The sequence below is a fragment of the Pyxicephalus adspersus genome, chromosome 4, assembly GCF_032062135.1.
Source record: "Pyxicephalus adspersus chromosome 4, UCB_Pads_2.0, whole genome shotgun sequence".
In the NCBI taxonomy this organism is placed as follows: Eukaryota; Metazoa; Chordata; class Amphibia; order Anura; family Pyxicephalidae; genus Pyxicephalus; species Pyxicephalus adspersus.
The window spans coordinates 80,206,499-80,229,304 of record NC_092861.1 but is presented as its reverse complement, the minus strand read 5'-3'; the positions used below and the strand labels follow the sequence as shown (position 1 = coordinate 80,229,304).

The 22,806-nt window shown below is 37.0% G+C and overlaps 1 protein-coding gene across 2 annotated transcripts in view; it reads left to right on the top strand.

Annotated features, from left to right (window-relative positions):
- METTL24 (methyltransferase like 24) overlaps nucleotides 1–21,163 on the top strand; it is a 40,930-nt gene extending 19,767 nt beyond the window's left edge. For both annotated transcript variants that reach the window (XM_072408762.1, XM_072408763.1), the window contains exons 4-5: nucleotides 2,480–2,708; nucleotides 19,199–21,163. In XM_072408762.1, coding sequence (XP_072264863.1) covers nucleotides 2,480–2,708; nucleotides 19,199–19,513 — 544 coding nt within the window. In that variant the 3' untranslated portion in view covers nucleotides 19,514–21,163. The remainder of the gene's footprint in view (nucleotides 1–2,479; nucleotides 2,709–19,198) is intronic.
- The last annotated feature ends 1,643 nt before the right edge of the window (nucleotides 21,164–22,806 follow it).

Genomic DNA, 22,806 nt, shown 5'->3' with positions numbered 1-22,806 from the left:
TAAAATATGGTAAAAGAATAAAAGAAGCTTTAGACCACTGAAGATCTAGTAGCCTGTAAAAAGGATGTTTAACAGCTCATTTAAATTGAATCTTTAGAGACTAAAATGTATTAGACTGCTGGTTATTTTAAAACTAAATGTAAAAGAATTGTGACCAGGCATGTCCTTTAGTGCAAAAGGGACAAGCAAAGTCCAATCTGCTATAAATTACTCAATTTTATTTACTCTCATCTGTCCTCGCTTTGCCCCAGGCAGCGCCATCTTCTTCCTGTTCTCTTCTTGTGTTGGATCTTCACCCATATTAATTGGGCTATCTGGGGTGATGTAACTCCTGTGCATTTAAACAATGACCCCTTTGTCTTCCAAAGTTTAATTTTAACTTCCATAGTGCAGAACAGAAATGGACAGATACCCTTTATATTTGTTACAAATGCATTTTCTGTTGTATTATATTGCAGCTGTCATAATTTGACATTTGTTTAAAAAGCCAGTTATTTCCTAAAAACTCAAATATGGTTCTGGATACATGTCTGTGTACATGAACTTTTAAGTGATACTAAACACATCCCCCAACCTCAGTATAAAAAAAAAATAGGAGCATAAAAGCACTATGTGGTCATTGGAACTGAACAGATACTGCAGTAAGGGACAGTAGGGACAGTGCTGTGATGAGTTCAAAAGAGTCTGAAGAACAACAGAAACATGCAATCTGTGTGGGTCTGGTGAATAATCAATATTGTGAAAAAGTACATTTAGCTGTCTACACCACATTTGTGTAAACCCTCCATAACAATGTTAGACGGATGTGTTGGTAGGAGCATGAGAAAGGTGCATTGAAAGTCTTTTTATTCATTAGCACTACTATATTCACTACATGGTTTTGATGTGTCTTCTTGTTTTGTTTTGTATGTGCCTGTTTATTTTCAATATAAAAAAATGTTATATTAGTGTTTGCATTCATGTTTGTTTCTTTAAATAATAATAGAAAAAACTAAGTAACCAAATTTGTTAACTAAAAATGTATATAGCAGCAGTAAAACATGGTTTTCAACTAAATTATTACAAGATATGCAAATGCAACTGCTGGCCTTAGTAATAATATTTGTGTCTTTAAGGATTACTCATCTAAGCATAGACTTCCATAGAAACATGTACAAACACTGAAAAATATTCCTACATTTGACAAATCTGCATGCAATGTTGATTATCAGATGGGCGTGTGAATACTGTATGTCTCTTGATTTGGCTCCTCTCTTTCATAGCAACTCTCTTCACAGTTTACACTACACATTTCTCTGACTATTGGAAACACATGTTGTATTAGAGCCCTTCCTTACCCTTTTCCCCCAGCTGATCTGAAACTGAAATCTAAAAGATAACAAGCTGGTTTATTGCATGTATGCTTGATTTGCAGTCATCAATTGGTCTGTTTTTGCATGCAAATTGTTCATTTTTCCCATGTATGTGAATTACCTGATTTTATTTATAGTTATATTTGAAGTGTCATAAACCTACCATAAGTATTACTAATTATTGTCATTCTCAGTAGTGTGCTTTTTTTTTTTTAACATCTGACTTGTTGCATTTATCTATGGTTTTCATTGTCTGTATTAATCCATCAGAAATTGCCTACTTCAGATTTATGTGTAAAAACTTTGAAATGGGTCTATTTTGATGTAATCAGCAATGATTTGTTAAAATATGTGATATATGGAAATAGAAATAGTAATGCAGATATGTCTAGTTATTAACAAAAATCCATAATTTATTAAATAATTTAAAATAAATAATTAAAAAATATATATATATTGTATATAGGGTTTGCCTTCTTGCAGTATTTAAAAAAGCATTAAGCCTTTTCCACTTGCATTGAATTATCAAATATCACATCCTCTATTGCTCAATGAAATTTTAGTGTTTGATAGTTAAAGCTATAGATAGTTATAGTGGTATGGATCAGCATCAAGAAGGCAGGACCTTTTTCTGAACCCAAGTCAGATATTGGAAACCCATTTAATGCCATATGGGTACCGCCATAAAAATACGTATTAATATGCAGCAAGTAAAAAGTACCAGAATCTGTTTTAGTATTGGTTTTTTTTAATCCTTTTCACAGCTGCACTTAGATTAAAGGGAGTTGAACTGGAAATTAGGCTTTGCTGCATAAACATTTGTATGCATGCTAACAGAAAGAGAGCAGGGCTAATAACGTAGTGTGTTGACTCTCCCACATTGCCCAAAGGCCGGGTAAGGAAAGGAAGTGTAAGTGTCAATGCTTACACCTAATATAACAAACAAATTCAAGTGCATACGTACTGAAAACATACTACAGTTACCGTTAAGGTTATATTGTTTTAAAATTCCACATTTATAACAGTAATGTGTTGTGATATGTTTATCTGTTTGTTTCCTTTCCAATATATTGTTATAGGATTAATTGGTAAAAGATGATGACATTAACGGATAATTCTATGTTTAGATTAGGAGAAGATGACAGTATTTTTGAAGTGAACATGGCCGCTGGTGGTTGTGAAGTTCATCGTTTTGATCCAAGTATTGGGGCTGCTCACATCCATGAAGGAGAACGACTTTGGCATCATCGGCTTTCAGTTGATTGGAGAGATCCTAACCCAGCAATTGCCACACATCGATTACATAGGAATACTAAGAGGCTAGGAGCAATTCTCAACGAATTTGGACACTGGAAGGTAAGACATAGTTAGGCTGGTTTGCAAAATGCTTTATTGTTATATACCTACAGTGTTTGTTGCCTATTTTATAGGGTGTGGAAAACATTGACTTTGTGTCTTTTGTATGTTAAAAAAGACACTGTAAAGTGGGAAAAAAAGTGCATTTTGTTTTCAATAATGTGAATGTTTGCTTATAAGTAGTACATTGTAACAGTAATCATAAGAGACACATGAACCACATGAAGCTTGTTACATATTACATTTAATATAACAAGTGTCTGTTATACTAAAGTATAGTTGTACCTTCCCTCCTGGTGACTACGCAGATAGCAATGCCCTCCTGGTATTATGTTTGCCAATGTACCTGGATAGCGGGCCTGTACAAGTTGTCTTGTTTATTTGGATGTGTCAGCATTGCAGTAGCTTAGCTTGCATCACTGCTGGCAGGTTGAATCACATTCTGGCATCTTATATTTACTTGAGACTCCAGTGATGACATATCCCAAAAAGAATTTGTTAAACTGTTGTAGTCCATAAAGCATCAAAGGCTTATTCAATACAATACAGAAAATCCAGTAACCCATAGCATCCAATCAAATAAACATTCAATACAAGTCACAGTGTAAAATAGATTGAGATTGGCTGTTAGAGGGATGTTACTTTACCCTAAGACTGGATCTACAATATTCTTTGTGCATTGTGGTCCACAAAATCACACCACATGGGTACTAAGAGAAGGAAATCTCTATTTGTATTGCATTTTTTTATATAGCAAAGTTCATAAAATTTACTGCATGAATACACAAGTGTGAATAGACCCTTAGGTTTTTTTGTTTTTTTATTTTAAATCCTTGCACTTCTTTAATCAGTTAGCCTAAATTTGCTACCTTCAGATTTAATATATGGATTTTCATGGTGTAAGAATTTATTTGTTAGAAAGTAACACATTCTTTTTGGCCTTTTGGGAGAGGACTGAATTATTACAGTTTTAGTAAGCTTGCAAGTGCTATTATTGAGTGTACAGGGTTTATTTTTTCAATTCACCTTTGTGACTAAGGCAGTGTTCTAAACATTGTTTTTATGTATGTAGCATCATCTATAGGTATGGAGATTGGTTGTGACAAAATATAAGGGGGTGTTTGTCATCTATTACAACTTTTGTAAATATCCCATGAGAATGATTATTGTCAACTAGCCTTTTGGGTATCTTTATTATGATCTTATTTTGGAGAAATGCTTAAAAAAATATTAGGATAAAGCCATTTCTAAAAATTGCTCATGTATTACTTTGTATTAATTTGTATTTACTTTTACTCTGTTCCAAAACCTATTCCCATAATTTCTATTGTCGAATTTGTTTTTTTTTGTTTTTTTTTTTTAAAGGTTAGCTGTCTATTTTCCCATAGGTGAGGTTTACCCTCTCTGTCTTAGCTACCTTTGTAACTGGCAAAGAAAGTTATAAATCCAAAATTTTACAGTGTCTGGGAGGGAGGTGAGGGCTAATCTTTTATTGGTAACATTTGTCCTGGTGACAACAGGAAAATATTCCCTGCTTTGGTTTTAGGACAGGAAATTAAATAAAACAGGGTAAAGTCAGGGAAACTTTCAGAGAGTTTTCCATTTCCTACTGTCTCTGATCCAGAATTCTGTATCCCCTGAGGTGTAAACACTGCATTCAGAGAATACCACAACTGGGAAGGGGGAAGGCATCAGATGAAGCACACAGGGATTCCCCCGATTTCCTAACTGAAAAAAGTAATAAAGAGAAAAGTATATCACATTTAAATTAGAAAAAACATCTGGCAAAGAGTTTTTAACCTAAGCCCAAAAAAGTGACACATTCCTTAGTCAAACAAATTAATTATAAGACTGATAAAGATAAACAAGGAAACTATTGCAATTCTATAAAATAAAAACATAAAAAAAACAAAATAAGGAGAAGCTGAAATAAAAAAAGACAAATGGTTACAATGTAGGCCTCCCTGGAGGCACTGTGATCCAGTTGGGCATAGGAGGCTGATCCAGACCCAAGGTCTAGCAGGACTCTTGAACATACAACAAATAATGAATGTAGCAGTGTCCTCCTAGACAATAAGGTGCAGGAAATAATTTGTTCCGTAGATGGCTCCATCTTGTCGGATATGGTCCAGGAGAAGGCACAAGGTGTTCTTTGACAAGTCTTGTAGGATTTGCATAACAACTCCAACAAAATCTATTGGGATTTGTTCCCACGCCCTACAAATAATGTTCTCCTTCCTTGAGAAAAGTACATGCTGCATAAAATGTCACGTGCCCTGGGTGACAAACCTACTGTTAAACCACTGCTCAGTGAACCTTATCTAGAGTAAGGTCTGGTACATCGTAGTTGCAGCAAAAGCAGCAAAATATAGCAAAGTCTCCCTGAGCTGGGAAGGTTGAGTAGCCTCACTGAAACCTTTACCACAAATATTATTTCACTGGTTACAATCCTCCAGCTAAAGTTGAATCTTCATGAATTGGGCCAAGGTAGCAAATACAGAATTCTCAAGGGATGTTTGATGTTGGAGAACAAATTACACTTCTAAAATCAAGGTTGGGTTACATTTTTGAAGACCCCCATCCACAAGGTTATATTTCACAAATACATGCTTTTATTAGAGTTGGGAGTTTAACCAAGCCTGTGGTGGGCAAACGTTTTGATTCAGGGACCACAATGGGTTCTAAAATTTGACAGAGGGACCAGACCAGGATCAGATGGATGGAGGGCTAGAGTGTGAACTAATATAAATGACATGACAAAACTATTACATAAAGAATTTGGGTCCTTAACAGGTAGCAAAACATGAATATGTAAGGCTTATTGTACACATTATTTTCCAAATGCATTTTTTTATTAACACAGTAGAGAAACTTGCCTTCAATGTCAGTGGCATCTAATAGAAAGCCATTCTTAAAATTTTCTGAGGGTGAACCCCAGATAAATAAATTAAGTTAAAATAAGTGTCAATAAATGAGACAGATATCTGATCATCTTTTCACAAGGGGGAATTCAATCATCAGGAACATGCAAGAAAGGAATTCCTACACAGCACTGGAGAGATTCAGATATGTTCAATATAACATGTATTAATAATTATAAAGAATGCTGAACTATAAAATGCATTGCAGGATATAGAATGTTTAGAGCAGGCAGAAATCACATGTTATATTAGTAATAAATGTAAGAATGGTCATCACAGGCAGGGTGTTTTGGTACCCATGTGCTGCATACCTCCTATAGGTGCAGATTAGTATACAAGGTGGAACAAGCATGTGCACAAGGCACACCCCCTCCACAAATCCCACAGCAACCCTTTTACTTTCAATGAACACCCATATGATCACCCTGTGTGCAGGCAGCATCTCAGCACCCAGGGATTCTTTCTGTACACACAGCTCACACACCTTCCCTAATAAACTCATCCAAGGATGTCACTGGCAGAAATAAACTTGGGCCTTTTTTCTGCAAACAGCAGCTCCTCCCTGACTCCAAGAAAAGCTCCAGCTGCAACCCCACAGCAGCTCTGTGACTCTGTACTTGCCTCCCCTTCTCTGCTGCCCCCCTGCTGCTGCTGTAGCTGTGTGCTCTTATGCAGAGCAGAAGAAAGGGTCTCACCTCCCCCTGCAATGCCTGAGTCTGCGATGGGAGCCCGGGATTTGTATAGGGGACATGGTCCATGGCTCTGGCCGGTGTGCCCCCCCCCCAGCGGGGTCCTTCTCCTGACCCCGTTTGGGATGGCACTGGCCAAAGCCGCAGTCTATCAAACAAGCCGGATTAACAGGCCTAATGGGCTGTATATGGCCCGCGGGCCCTGGTTTGCCCATGCCTGAACTAAGCCATCCAATGGAGCTTCAGACAAATTTACCTGTGGCTACCTAAAGAGGGTCTAAGGCAAGAGCCTGCCTTGGGAATTGACTTAAAATGAGAGTCAGTGGACGCATCTCAGTTTCCCTGTGGTCCGAAATGGAAGAAAGTGGTGAAATAAAGTAGTAATATGAGGCTGTCGGTGGATAGCTCTTTTCTTCCCTCACTTGGGAAAGATAGCAGTTTCTGCCTGTCGGCTATAAACGAACTCGGGAAGAGTAGAAAAAGGTTAGCAGGAAACCTTGATCACACAAGGAGCTCATCATGTAGACAATCTCAAGATGTGGCCCCTAAAGAAACGATTGTGTAATGTAGGTGTCCATTGTCATGGTGGGTGGGAAGCACCATTTTCAAAAACAGTTGCAGTTGTAATATGATGTAGGTAGCATGCAGTTCAGAGAAATACACATGCCAGGGCTGAAGCATCTACAACTAGACAGCAATTTTTAGTGTCCTGTGCCACCAGACTAAGAACCAGGTGTATACATACTTCTCCTATGTCCAGGGTCCTGCCACAAGTTCTTAGCCACAGACTGCTTTGACAAGTACAGATCATCGACATTATGCTTCCCCATCAGTCTTGCTTTCCCCTAAGTCTCAAAAAATCAGATTTTCACACCGGATAAGGGATAATGTTTATATCAAAATTCTAATTAACTACATAATGCTAAAGCTTTTATTGGGTATTATGAATTGGTATTGTGATAAGATTGCCCTGTTGTATTCTCTCTGTGGGTAAGGCTTTAGTGTGTGTGTGTCTACTCGGATATAGACACCTATACACACATCTTGGAACTGCAAAAGGTGGGTAAAACTGCCATTTTTTTAACTGTCTGTTATAAATTGGGTTTAGGAAGGAGTAGGACATAGCTCCTAGGCAGGCTTTATTTTGAGATTCAGATTAATAAATATAAACTTGTCACTGGTTTTCTTAAAAAAAAATAAAAAAAAAATTCTAAAAGAATACTGCCTACAAGGATCCATTGGCAGGTAGGAGGAACCACTTTAACCAACTGCACTATTGAGCTTACTGCTATACTATAAAGGTAGTAACCAAGTCTTTTGGACCTAGCCTAGGCCCTAGGTGTTTGCCTAGGCTCTCCTAAAAAAAAATAAGTTTTGTCCAACAATATCTATTAATTTATTTAATCTTCTTTTTTCCACATTTTTAATTTTTTTCACATGGTATACACTTTAATAGTAACTTTCACATGCCATTGTAAACTCTCTTAAGAAATATTCAGGCCTTTCACACACACATTCTGTGTACTGTCTCCTTTATACCTTTGGCTGCCTTCACTTCCATGCTCATTTTCAAAACGGGGTATAGTTCTAAAGTAAACCTACAAGCTATGTTTTCTTGCAGGTTTGGCCATCATTAGTTACCCATTTGATCATAAATTGCATTTACATATTGCAAAATTGCATATTTGCAAAAATAGTTAGTCAGGTTTCTACATGTTTACCAGAACTTGGTTTTAAGATGGACAAAGACAGTTTTAATTATCTGGCGTATCATTTTATCTGCACTAAGACTTGGCATTATTTAATTAGCTGTGTTTAGAAAAAAAATCAAAGTTAGCATCTGGCAATGCTTTGTTTTTCTCTGCCAATGCTAATGTGCACAAAGGATTTAAGAAAGTAATTGTGATTCCTTCAGATGATTAGCCATAGTGGTTAATACTTGGGGCATCGTCGCACCCAAGAATATTTACCTTCAAAGAACACTATTATCTAATTACAGTAATAATTTTTATTTGGTAGAATATTACTTTTTGTTGGGCCCCCACCCAGTTTTCATAACTGAATTAGTTTAGTTAGACTGTTAACCTTAATAAGTATAAAGTGAAATTTTAAAAACATAAAGGGTATTGCTTACCACCCCATAAATATGTAAAATTCCATACACCCTCTTTAAAATGTAAATACATTTCCTAAATAATAACTGTAATATAAAAAGTAATGGCATTAGTTTTAGGAGTTCTCCACAGGTACATATGTATATATTGTGCTGTATTTCTGTATTATAAATGGTTGTACAAAGTACAGCTGGTAACAATAAAACACAGCAATCAATTGGATTTAAACTTGTTCCATAACTCATTTAGTAGAAGAGCAGGGATGAATCTAATTGGTTTTACTGCATTCTTCTTTACAAATATTTTAAACCTAAGAGCCTCAAAATGTCTGATCTGTTACAGAAAAAGCAGACGAACCTACTTATACAATACTGCTGCCTTTTTTTATTTCTAATTTATAAATCTCCAAATGTCCTAATGTAAAAGAATTGTAAATTTATAGTTTCTGAATAGTTGTACTCATGTAAGTCTACCATCAACCATCAACCTGAAAACTAAAACTTAGCAGTTATTTATGTGATAAATCTATAATGTACAGTTAAAGGTTTTATAGGACAATAAAATGGCAGTACAAATTGTTAGTATTAATAGTTTAGGTTTTATTAACTTCAGCAGGATTGGGCAATTTCCTGGAGTTTACAGTAAATTAAAAGCAATGAATCTTGGCAGCTAAAGTTAGCACACACAAACTCTGCACAGGATGTCACAAATAAATACCATATGCCACAAGAACACTGTGTATTAAGTCTCCTCTGTCTTGTCTTTTTTCTTGTAGTTTTTATCAAAAGTTCAAGGGAAAGTTTAAAAAAAAAAAGGTCTCCTTGTCTTTTTTTTTTTTTAAAGGAATTAAGACCCCTCTTTCACTAGAGTGTATACAATGCTAGGAGTCACTTGATAGTTAGAACAGAATGTCATGGTAAAGAACTCTTTCTGCTAAAAGAAGGTTATATTAATTTATGATTTGTATTCTATAAATTGCTTAAGAAAAAGCTTGCATCCATTGCACCAGGTTTAAAAGTATGCTGAGAGGGTGTGGTGCGCATGCGCCATTGTCCATTGAGGTAGCTGCCTAAACTGCTTGGCTGCTCCAGCTTCTTTACCGGCTCTTTCAGCAGCGGGTATCGGCACCCACACTACAGAAAAACACCGCCAGCATCTGGATCCTGTCTTGCACAGATTAATGATGGTGGGGAAGTCAGGGACCAAAGCTAAAGATCATATTCCACAAAACCCAAACCACATGTCCGGCTCCTAAGATGGCCGCCGCAAGAGATCACAAGAGCAACCAAGAGCCGAGGAAGGTAGGAGCCTGGGATCCACAGATAGAGGGTGGGAGGATGTATCCCCTCAATCTCCAGCCAGCACCCAAGCAGTTCAACTCCCCCAGACCACTGGCCACCTCGGCCTCCTCATAAGGCCTTACCAACATCATCAGGCTCCAGCTCTCCATTTCACCACGGGAGATGTAGAGCCCCACAGGCCCCTCTTAATTATCTAAAACTACTGGCTCCAGATTCAGCATATTATCTCAGGATCCCCCTGTACCAACTCCATCTCCAGCACTTTTATTAGAAGAAATTAGATTATTTTTACTTTTGGCTTCACTTCTAGAAACAGAGCTTGCCAAAGTCACTGTCACCATGACACAGAGCTGGCCAAAGTCACTGTCACCAAGAATTGATGTGTTTGAGAAAAAGGTGGATCAAACAACTTCAAGGGTTTCTTGGAAATCCAAAGAAATTTCTGTGCTAAACAACCACATAGAACACAAGAACTGCAACTTAAAATTGGTAATCTAAAAAATAGATCCCGTAGGAATAACCTTAGGACACTCCAACCTCTTTTACAGGCTCTCATCGACCACAAGATCAAATATAGATGGGCATTCCCTCTCAAACTAATTTTTCAATTACAAGGCTTCTTAAAGATCTGGAACTTATTCCAAAAGGGGACACCCTATCTGTGAGAGCTGGAGGGGTTACACATGCCCTCAGCCAACAAGGGGAATATCGTTCAGGTCTTATTTATTACTCGGACCTGGGTGTTATCTTCCTGGAAATATGGAGTCCTTTGTGGCTCCTGGAAGCATGGGGGTAGAGTGGCTTCTCCCCAACGGCCGGGACTTTTTTTTTCCTGGTGCTTGAGGAGTGACCCTCTCTTTCCCATTCATGTGCACATTCAAAAACTGCAACTTTTGTTTAATGATTGTTTTCCTATTTGTGTTCTCCATTGTGTCTACTACTTCTTCCCCTTTCATGCTTCTTTCAAGACTTCTATATTTATCACCTAACTGAAACCGTGCATCTCAATTTAGGGTTAAATGTTGGCTAATCTAACTCATGATCCTCCCCCAAACTAGTAGTTCCATCACATAATGTCCAAGGGTTTAACCCCCCGATCAAAAGGTCTAAAGTTTTTCATTACTACAACGCTTTGAAGGTAGATATCCTTGCTTTGCAGGAAACACATTTTTCTAATAATTCTATCCTGAGATACCTTCATAAGAATGATCCTATATTTTATAATGCAAACTCTGACAAAAAGAAATGTGGAGTTTGTGTTTTAGAAAAAGTCTAAATTTCTCCCCTCAGGAGGTCATTTGGGACCCAGGGGGCAGATTTTTAATGGTAATTGGGAAGGTTGGGAACCAAATAATTTCGGTGGTCACCTACTATGCTCCAAATGAGGGACAACTTGCTTTCTTTCACAGTTTGCTGGATGAGATATGGCCCAAGGTTATAGTATCCCTTATTCTATTAGGCGATGTTAATTTAGCTTTGGACAAATTGAGCTCAATCAGATATAGAAACCCCCCGAAAAATAGTCACTGCTTCTCCCTTACTACTGTAACAATTTGATCTTATTGATACATGGAGTGAAATGAATCCCTCAGCCAAAGATTATACATACTAATCGGCGTCCCATAATCAATATTCTTGTATTGATCACGTATTTGTTCAATCACAAGTGATACCGGTTGTGCAAAGAGCTTGCATTTTGCCCACTCCGTGGTTAGATTAGGGATTAGGGGGTAAACAATCCGGGTTCAGCTGGAGGCTTAATGAAAGCCTACTCTCGGACCCTGTTACTCAGGGGGAGATTGAAGGTCTCTTATGGGGTTTTTTTCTGTTTAATATTTAAGGCGTACATTAGAGGCAAACTCTTAAGAATAGGTTCCACGTGTAAGTAACCACGGAGAAAATTTATTGAGGATAAACTCAAAGACAACCATAAATAACAACTGCAACACAAAAGGGACTCACTAATTGGCTTGAAATCACTGTTGGAAACTATGTGTATGGATCCTAATCTCCTTCTAACCACTAGAGCAGAGAAATCCTTGCGATGGGCTTCACACAAATTCTTCCTTTGGGGTGACAAACCGGGAAGCCTTTTAGTCAACAAACTGAATCTTAAGCCCAAAATTCACACCCTCCCTAAAATTAAACTTAGGGATGGTAGGCTGACACAAAATCCTAAAGGGATCTTACCTGCTGTTGAGGATTTATTTAAAAACTTATATAGCTCTTCAGATTTAAGTCCCCATGAAGGGGACTTAGGTCAATGTACCTAAATTAAAACCCAAGCATAAAAAAATATTAGAGAAGCCCTTCTCAAATGAGGAAATGGTCATTATCTTCAAATTGCTCAAAATTGGAAGCTCCCTTGGCCGGGATGGTTTTTCTAATGTGTACTATAAGACCTTTAGCTCTATTTTAATTCCACAGTTGGTGGAATATTTTTAACTTTTTGAGAAAGGGACAAACCTTGCAATGTGATGCAAACAGAGCCTTAATAAGTGTAGTTCCCAAACCGGGGAAAGACACCTCAGAGATTGCTAATTATAGCCCAATTTCCTTGATCAACTGTGATCTAAAGATCTTGACAGATTCTTTTTGGTGCGTCTTGGCTCCCCTTTAGGGGCTTATATTTATCCAGACCTAGATGGGCTTTATGCAACATAGACAAGCCCCTGACCAAACGAGAACAGCAATAGACCTTTTATCAGTTGTGAACTCATTTGGAATGGGGGTCCCTCATGAAAGGCAATGTTGCTTTCTATTGATCTCCAGAAAGCCTTTCATAGTCTTTCTTGGCCTTACTTATTCTGGGTCTTATCAACTATGAGTTTTCCTTATCACTTTATAAATCTGCTGCTTTCTCTCTATGATGCTCCAAACGCCAGAATATGTTAAAGGGTTTTATTTGTTTCTTAAGCCATCCTGATTAGAAGGGGAACTAGACAGGGTTGCCCTCTGTCTCCTCTTCTATTTGCTTTGGCGATTGAAAGGCTTGCGATTGCCTTGAGTGCTGACCAGAACATTAGGAGCATAAAATGTGGTCAAGTGGAACACAAATGTGCGCTATTTGCAGATGACAGATTAATGTATGTTACATCTCTGTCTACTACGTTGCCCAAAATTTAAACTTTTAGAAGAGTTTGCCCTTTGTTCTGGTCTGCAGGTTAACAGATCTAAATCTCAAGCAATTAATAATAATCTCCCGATGATGACAATAGAATCCCTCAAAAGTAAATTAAATCCTAGCTGGGATGGAAGCTCTCTCCAATATTTGGGTATCCAATTGACTCCCTCATATAATACTCTCTACAGGACCAACTACATGCCGATTTTCAAAAAGATCTATGTGGACCTGCAGCGTTGGTCTCAGTCTCCCCCTTTCTTGGTTAGGACAGATAGCAACTATTAAGATGAACGAATTACCTCGGATTCTATATCTTTTCCTCACCCTCCCAATACAGGTCCCTCAGAGGGATATTATGCTTCTTCAGTCCAAAATAATAAAATTTATATGGGCGGGTAAACTAGTAAAATTCCAAAAGCCACCTTGTTTGCACCTAAAAAATTTGGGGGATTGGGATTCCAATTTCAATCTCCAAATATTTCAATTTCCAATTTGAAATATTACTATGTAGCTGCTCAAGTAGCTCAATTCTCTATTTTTTGAAAATTTTGCAAGGAGTTCGACCCCAATGAGTTTATAGAAGCTCTTATGTGGATGAAGAAAAAAATCGAGGGGAGCTATTTGTTGTCCCTACCTTTTGCATTCTGTTCAGGTATAGGATAAATATCATGATCATCCAAAGCTTTACATCCAGTGCATTTTTCCTGGTGGATTTCAAAAGGTTTCATGAGACTGAAAGACCTGACTGATGTACGGTCAACCCTTACCTGGGAGTATCTCTCCAGCAAATGAGAAGTACCCCCTCAGGAATACTTTCGCTTTAGACAATTAAAATCCTATATAAGTTCTGTTATCAGGCAGGCCGCAAAACCTATGCGGTCATCCCTGTTTGAGAGCACTTGCTCATCTCTAGCGAATACGAAAGGACTAAATTCAATCATTTACCAAGCTCTGGCCTCTCCAGTGGGGAAACTTAAATATATGACCGATTGGGAATCTGACTTGGGAGTATCCTTGGAATTAGAAGATTGGTGTGAGGTTACCTATGCTGTTTCTTAAGGCTTTTTAATTTCTGCATTGGTAGAGGCCAATTATAATGTAATGCTAAAGATGGTACCTGGTACCGGACAGGTTGGCTAAATTTTTCCTGTCCGCCTCTCCACTATGTTTTAGGGAATGCAACTCTAGAGGTGCTTTGATTCATATTTGGTGGTCTTATCCGATCGCTGAGCACTTTTGGACAGAGGTGTTTAAGTTGATCTCCAAGGTTTTGAAGTGTGAGATTATATGAGTTCCTTGGATGGGGCCTTATTCCGCAAATTAAGTTTGGTTCTTCCCAAACCGGCATTAAAATTGGCCAAGCTTGATTCTCTTGGCAGGAAGAATCTCCTTAGCAAAAGCTTGGAAAGCAAACACAATACCATCTTCACTAAACTGAATTAGGTTATAATCAGCAGACTCACCCACTCTTTAAAGAACTTCTGGGTTAAATTTGATGATGTCTGGGAGCCCTGTATCTCCTTTAACAATAAACGATAGGTGATCTTTCAAAAATTTGCTAGTCTAGTTTTCCTTTCCCTTCTCTCTTTTTCTCTCTTGTTTCTTCGTTTCCCCTTTTTTGTTCTTCCCTTCTTCATCTCCTTTTTGTTTTGTTACTCCTAATGAGATGTAATTATAAGCTTTTTATTTTCGACTCGTTTTTATCAGGTGTTCATAGTATTACAACTTTTCAAGCCACTTTTATATTATGGATATGTTTCTCAATTGTAGCTGTTATGCTATTCTGTTGTCAAAAATACTTTGTTTAAAATTGAATAAAAATATTGAAATATAAAAGTATGCTGAGCTGTATAAAATAAAGCAATTTTTTATGCCAGCCTCCCCAGATTGTCTAATTAGGATTTTCTACTCTCTACTAGGAGAAAGAATGGGCACTGTGCGTCTGTTATTCAAAACTCTTTTCAATTCTTTTATTGCATCTGCTGAAATGGAATGTTGGAACAATACCTGGAATAAAAAAGGGCAGAGCTCAACCCAATGAGAAATTAGAGACCTGTGCTAATGAAACCAACCAAACTGCTGTGACATTATATATTTAGTGTGTGGGCAGCATGTAACACAATGGCTGACCTGTATGGTCATAAGTAAATGTATAGCACACTTCACAACATTGCAGAAAATTAATAACACTGCACAGCAATGATTTTTCTACTGGGAATAACACGTGATTTACATGATATCGAGTGTGCTGATTCCAAATCTGAACTCAGAATTTGAGTCACCTACAGATTTTAAGTTGTAGGCGTGCTATAGCTGTTCAAATGGTCGGTAATTGAGTAATGTATTTTTACATGGGAACATTATAACAGTTGCAGTTACCACTATGCCTGCTGCCTCCTCTGCTGAATCACGCCCCCTGGTGGCATGCATGTTCCAGCAGCGGCTGGGTAAGTCAGTGAGCTGACGTCAGAAATAGGTATATACGGCGAGATGGACCAAGGGCATGTCTCTATTGCCAAACCATCTTATTGGATAGTACAGCTAGGCCATAGTGAGTCTGTTTTGAGCTAAAGATGGGTAGGTGCAGCTTTGTTAATAAACTGGACAATTTTGGCTACATTTGTGGCAAATATACCTTGTGTCAACGCAAGAACCTAACCAAGAGGTTATGAGAGATTTGCTTACAAGTATTACTTTGAATGTGAAATTGAAGATCAGGATAAAAGCTGGGCAGCTCATATCTGCTGTCAGGTGTGTTATGTTGGCCTAAAACAATGGTTGAATGGGAAAAGGAATAAAATGCCTTTTGCTGTGCCTATGGTTTGTCGTGAGCGAAAAGACTATCACTCAGACTGCTACTTCTGTATGAGTAAAATTGCTGGGTTTTCGAAGAAGACTAAGTTAAAAATAGTCTATACTGCTTGTGAATCTGCTCTGAAGCCAGTGCCACATGATGCAGAGAATCCAGTGCCAGTCCCTCCTACATCTGTTGTTACTGACTGCGACATATTGGATGAGGAACAGGAATATGATGTTGATGTAAATGAATGTTATGAACCCCAACTTGAAGAGGGTAAGCCACATTTTATAGGCCAATCAGATTTAGATGATCTAGTAAGGGACATGTCTTTGTCAAAAGAGATGTCTGAACTGTTAGCCTCCAGATTAAAGAAGTAGAATTTGCTAAAAGAAAAAAAAGGAACGACAACTTCACACTTTGGTGATCGTCACACAAAGTTTGAAGGGTATTACAAGCTGGAAAATGACATTTACTTCTGTACTCAACATGAGTGGTCTGACGATGGAGTTAGGTTGCCTATACATACCAGAGCAGTGAAGATTGTTCGAAGACTTGAGCAAAGCAAGTTTGAAAGCTGTATTGCTGCATAAAGGTTAGGAAAAACCTTCTGTTCCTCTTGCTCATGCCAAGGGAATCAAAGAGACATGCAAATCCATAGAGGTCATTTTGAACAGTCGTGATGTGGAACAGTTGTGATGACAGCAACCATTATAAAGTGAAAGAATGGCCACCCAGACCTGAACACACTGTTGGCTAGTACAACGTGAAGCATAAATCACTCATTGATCCACAGAAAGTTTACCTTCCCCCATTATTCCGGATTAATTAAATACTTTGTCGTTGCAATGGATTGTGATGGTATGGTTTTCAGTATCTGAAGGACAAGTTTAGAAAACTTATAACAGTTGCTAAACTGAAAGCAGGCATTTTTGTTGGTCTCTAAATCTTCAATTTGATGCGTGATGCCACATTCAGAGACAAACTCAATACACTTGAACTTGCTGCTGGGGATTCATTTGTGCTAGATGCACAAAACTTTCTGGGCAACCAGCGAGCTAAAAATCATGCTCAGCTCATGAACAACATGCTAACAGCATACCATCAACTTGGCCTGCTAAATGTCACTTAAAATAAATTTCTTACATTCCTATCTGGACTTCTTCCCACAAAGTTTGGGTGATGTGAGTGATGATCGGGGGAGAGGTTCTACCAGGACATTTCTGTTATGGAAACAAGACTTGGGTGAATTATGTGTAATTGTATATGTTGTTGCAACATAAAACTACGTTTTTTTTTAATGTCATGGAACTATGAGGCAAAAGTTAGTTATGTAGAGAGATTACATAACTGCCGAATGAGAAAATGAAGCTAATTGCGTCTATACACATAATTAACTTAAGATCCTGATGTGCTTCAGATTTAGATTCAGCGCACTTAATTTAGTAGAGGACACATGAATTAGACCAAGTAGCAGACAATATTTATTTTCTTGTGATGCAGTGTAAAATAAACAGGGAGGCTGGGAGACACACATAGAAACAGGATGAAATAATGTAATGTCATAAATCACAAGTAAGTTTAACTTTCACTTTGCCTTGCAGCATCTATTCTGCAGCCTTTGTTCTCCTACCTTAAAAAACCTAAACCTGAATAGGGCAAAATCTGATAGTAATAAGATGTATAAATGAATAAGTGTATAGAAGAAATATAGTGGACTGAATTTATCTTTCAGGACCACACATGCTTTGAGGTCTAAAAGAAAGCTAACAGTGCATAGCATAGAAAACTGTAAAACGTACAATTTAGGGTATCCTACATAAAACCCTGGTCTAGACAACAATTTGGAAAATTACATTTTTAAATCTATATACTGGGTATGTTGTGAAAATCATGATGGTTCTTTTATTACTTATCAGGCATGCCCAAAGGGTGAAACCAGTAATAACAATCCCATTCTCATCTTGACAGACAAGGTATGCAGGGCTATTAGACCTGAAAATGTCAGCTGCCCGTAGGATAGAGTGCAAACCTTGTAGTTGACGTTGTGAAGACAAAGTTAATAGTGCTACACAAGCATGTAAATGTAGACCGGGCCCTATAAAAAGCTAAATGTGTTTTTAGCTTATGTGGTAATGTTTTGCAACAAACAAAATACTTTTTAAGTAAAGCATGGCCTTTGATTCAGCTTTATTGTCTTGTTTCATTGCTTCTTACAGCATTATATTTGATATTGACAGTATTACCAATTTATAACTCTGTGCTGTAAAGAAAACCATATAGCATAGGGATAGCACCAGAGCGTTTTCCTGGTAAAGTGTTGTTTTATTGATTACACCTAGAATCTTACATTATGTACGGTTTCTTTTCATCTTAACAACCAGGAACTGCCCAGATTCTCTCGTCTGCTCGCATTTTTAGAGCTGGAGAACGTCTATGGCAATTTTTTTTTTTTTTTTCTACACAAGACCAGATTGGACAATGAGTAGTAGCTTGCATTGTCTGGTAGGTAGGTCCATTTACAAAGCCCAGTTATTTTCTCATTCGTGTATTACAATTCAACATAAACATTTTGCAGTAAATAGAATGGCAATGACTTCTGATTGCTACAGCAATTTATGCAGTGCTATTTGCTGTTTTAAATATTAGCCTACGTTGATAGAAAGATGTTTAGTTGGCTAATGTGACTAGTGGATCTTTTTTCCTGGCTTGCTAACTTTCATTTTCTTTTAGAGAATTTGCAACACAATGAAGCTTGTATGCTATATCTGTGCCATAAGGGCTCTTTCACATATATGTTTTTGTGCTTTTGAAATGGCTTTGCTCTCATTTAACGGGTAAAAAGAATCTGCCACTTTAATAATACTACATAGGACGTCATCATCATTGCATGATTTTAGGCACGTCGTCCTTAGTTTCCATTGATTGATTATAGGAATCATGAGATTTCAAGTTAAATATTCATTTTTGTCCAAGGAGGACAATTCAAAGAATCTTTCTTATAATAATGTTACCAATAAATTGATCTATTGAACCATAAGTAAGATGAGTTAGCATTTATATACAGGATTTTTATGCATTTCCTGTGTATGGAATTATTATCGCAATATTATCTGACGTGCACTTTAATTTAACTTTTTTTTTCAGTAGAAAAAAAAACATTGTTTATGTCTAGGTGATTAACCAGAGACCAGTTTCTTTTGTTGCTGAATAGAGACGCATAAACATTAGAGGATGGCAATTGAATGTGCAGCCTAAAACTGCAAACATGATTTGTCACCTTAGAAGGCAACAGTAGTTAGAGATGTCAAAGTACCCCTCCTGCATCATCCTATTTCAGAGAATCCTTGGTGGTATATAGGGGTACTTCCAAGCTATGACAATATATAGACTTATAATCCCACACCTATGGGTAGCCTTAACCAGTTGTAAATAAATATCTCTTCTTTGATTGATGGCCTTCTATGTGAAATGTGATCATTGTGTTGTTAATGGCTAAAGAAATGTATCTGATTTCACTTTGGTATTGTTACGCGTTTTCCAGATTGATATCCTGAAGGCAGACATGGAGAGTGCAGAGTGGAAGATCCTGGAGAATATTATATTAGAAGGTATTGTGGAGCAGATAGGACAGCTTGTTGTGGAGATCCACCTTCACTGGCCTGGATTTGAGGTTGGTGGAAATGACAGCACTGTGGTGAGATTCTGGTACAGCTTGTTCAAAGAACTTGAGCGAAAAGACTTCAGACTTTTCTTCACCTATAAGGATTTATCTAAACCACAAGTGTTCCTAAAGAAAGAAGCTTTCAATGCGAGTAGTTGTTATATCCTTAGCTGGGTTAATACCAGGTGGTCATGACATGGACAAGTCTACTGACACGGCTTTATTTTACAGAAATCTGCTGGATGGAGAAATATTTGGGTATTTAAACTGTATTAAATTTTAAAAATAATATTTTCCAGGTTACATATTGGAAAGGGAATTTTCACTGTTTAAATAATAAAACATGGACATTTTGCCTGCTGATCACATTATCTAGTACATATTTTGCAGATCATTTTAAACATATTCAATTTCAGGCTTGCATATTACCAGTCATGTACACAATCATTCCCTTTACGCAATACAACAGGCAATCCGGTCCTGCTGCATTAAATGTTCAGTTTCCAAAATAATACTCAATATGAACTATCTTGCTAGAAACCGAAACATAATAGTATTCAAGGCATGGACAAGGGTTTCCTGGCTTGGTCACAAGAGGAATTTTGCATAATATATATTGTAGATAGGTCTCAACTATTCTCTGCACTCTCAAGCCTTTGTATACAAACATTGAAATCAATAAAGACCATTCAATAACTAGAGACATACAATAAGGACCTTTAGGATGTTGTGGTATTGTCAGAGGTCCTGAGTGGACTATTAGGTCTTTTATGAGAGAACACAAACGACAAATATAGGCTTCACAGATGTATGCAATCTTTTTTCTTTTGTCTGCAATGTTGTTTCATACATGGGCTGTAACAGAGGAATTTGCAAAGATAGTAAATTATTACACATTTCAAATTCTTTGTTCATATAGGCAAACTTATTTGTTAGGCAGCTTTACAAAATACTGTTGTAAATGTTACAAAAAAGTTGGACCTAAACGGGGAATGTTTTCTTTTCCTGCTGTGAAATAAAACTAAAGACCCCTAATTTTCTGGTAGCCAATGTGGGATCCCTTTAGCACAAAGTTTCTATTATATTTGTAGATCTGAATTACAACACAGGACATAATACGTTTAAAGCTAAAACACTGATTGGCAACATCAAACATTGTAATAGCTGTTGTTGTATAATTGCCACATAACCTGATTTTACTAATCTGGTTTTTCAGTATCTGTCTTTATCAAACTTGTTCCCAAGTCCCATGTTTAGCAAGAAACCGATCAAGTACTTCATGTAAGCAATGCAGTTTACCAACATGGGTGAAATACCTATTGGTGGGACAGGTTTAGGGAACGCTGCAACAACTAACTGCTGATATTTGGCCCTATGGATTTTTGTCCTTTAAGAGATTTTGATATCAGGTCTTGTGTTATCGAAACCACTGCTACCTGTTTGAGGGCAGTCCATCAGTTTAAACAAAGATATCTCAAAAGTAACTAATATTCAGGTCAATGGAAGTACGTAGTCCTTTTACACAACAAAGCTCTAATAAGTCTTATTTCATTTTCAAAGTCTGTGGCACATAAGACCTTATTTAGCAAATAACTACATACGTAATAAATATGCAAAAATGTTACTGAATTCTATGTTAGGATAAATGTGAAATGTATAAAACACAGCTGGATTGTGTTGCCAATGTTTATTTTATGTATGTTAGGTATTTATTTGAATCAAATTGCTGCCTGTGAAATAATGATTTATTGGTACGTGTAAAAGGTAACAAGGCATCATGATTATTTTTGTGTTATTTCCTCCCTATAATGTTTCAAATAAAGATTTGTGCCCCTGTAAAAGCTTTATGTGGATTTGGTTCTCTTTATTGATGCCAAAGGTAAAGTTTAGTTACTGAATACAGGAAGCAGGTTGTCACAAGCACCATGGACACTGATGGAAAAATAAAATTTTCCCTTGATAGGTTTTAGGAGCTGCACAAACATTAAGTTGCTTTTCATTAAAGGTCATTTAAAATTCAAGTTTACCAATACCGAATAAATACTATTTTATAATTTGTTATAGCAGAACTACAGCAAAACTTTCATTGCTGCTTTAAAGAGGGAAAAGTTAGAACATTTGTGAGGTTCTTTAAAATGACTTTGAACTAAATGTTTTAATTGCTGATAATCTCAGGACTCACTGCATAAACAAGTTTGGGTTTGGATGGTAAAGTTTGGGGGGCAACTATTCAATTTATTTAAACTACTCTGATCCATCCTAGCTAACTATACAGGTCTGGGAGGGTTTACTGTGCAGGTAGGCCAAGTACTGAAGAGGACTGAAAATGGTGTTAACATGAATAGAATACTGATTTGCCATCGAGGTAAGAAGCTGGGGTTTAGTGTACATTAATATTTCTCGAGGGTGTATTAGTGTATTTTTTATTATACCTGCAGTGTTTCTGTTGCACTTTGTTTAAATTACAATGACATGGGGGCATGTTTATAACATGGCAAATCATCACAGGGAAGTGCAGTTATGTTTTAATAAATTACCAGCACTATTGTGTCATTCCCAATGATAAAAGTAGAAATTAAGCTGCATACACATGTGCAATAACTGTCGTTGTACACACGCCAAATTCTCGTCCGATGTTGGCACTGAGCCGATTATTGGACAAGAACCATTGGATGTGTGCACGCAGCCTTGGTTTTTTAAATGATTATTAGTTAACAAACAATATGGTAATCTTACTACTTACCAGCATTTAAACTACTTTTATTTGTGTGCTGTGTCATAGCACTGACTGGTCTTGCAGCAAATTGAGAGTAGAATGACGTGTGCCATTCTGGTCAAGGAGGAGGTTTAAAAAGCAGCAAAACTTTGATTTCTACTTTAAACACGATTCACATTTCTAAAAGACACAGCCAAAATCCTGTGGAAAACCTTATGGGAAGGGGCGGATAATCTATATTAAAACCATACATTGTATTTACTTTCTATTTAAGTATAATTCTTGTGACTAAATATAATTACTATCAGATTCCATATAATTTAAATTTTATTATTCATAATGTTTTTCCACATGGTATTTATAGTGCAGGACTTCACTGTAATCTGACAATAATTAAAAAGGTTTTACCTATTCAAGTTTTATAAAAACCCTCATGTTATTGAGAGCCAAACTGACAAAATTTAATTACTAAAAGAAAATAATCAAATTATGAAAATGAGCTCAAGCTGTTCAGAAGTAATTACAGATGCAAACAAACACAAAACTGGAAAGAAAGGAAATTCGTACATTTCTCAATTACAAGCAAAAAAAAGATTAGCATTAATAAATTGTAACAATTGTATGTTCTGTAAACATGTCTCCAGTCTTTTTGTTACAGAGGTGATTTCACTATGAGACTTGCCACTCCCCAACTCTTATCATCTGATGTGCTTACGAAACGCCTGTCCTCATTCACAAACGTAATGGTGCTGACAACTCCCACATTTCCATC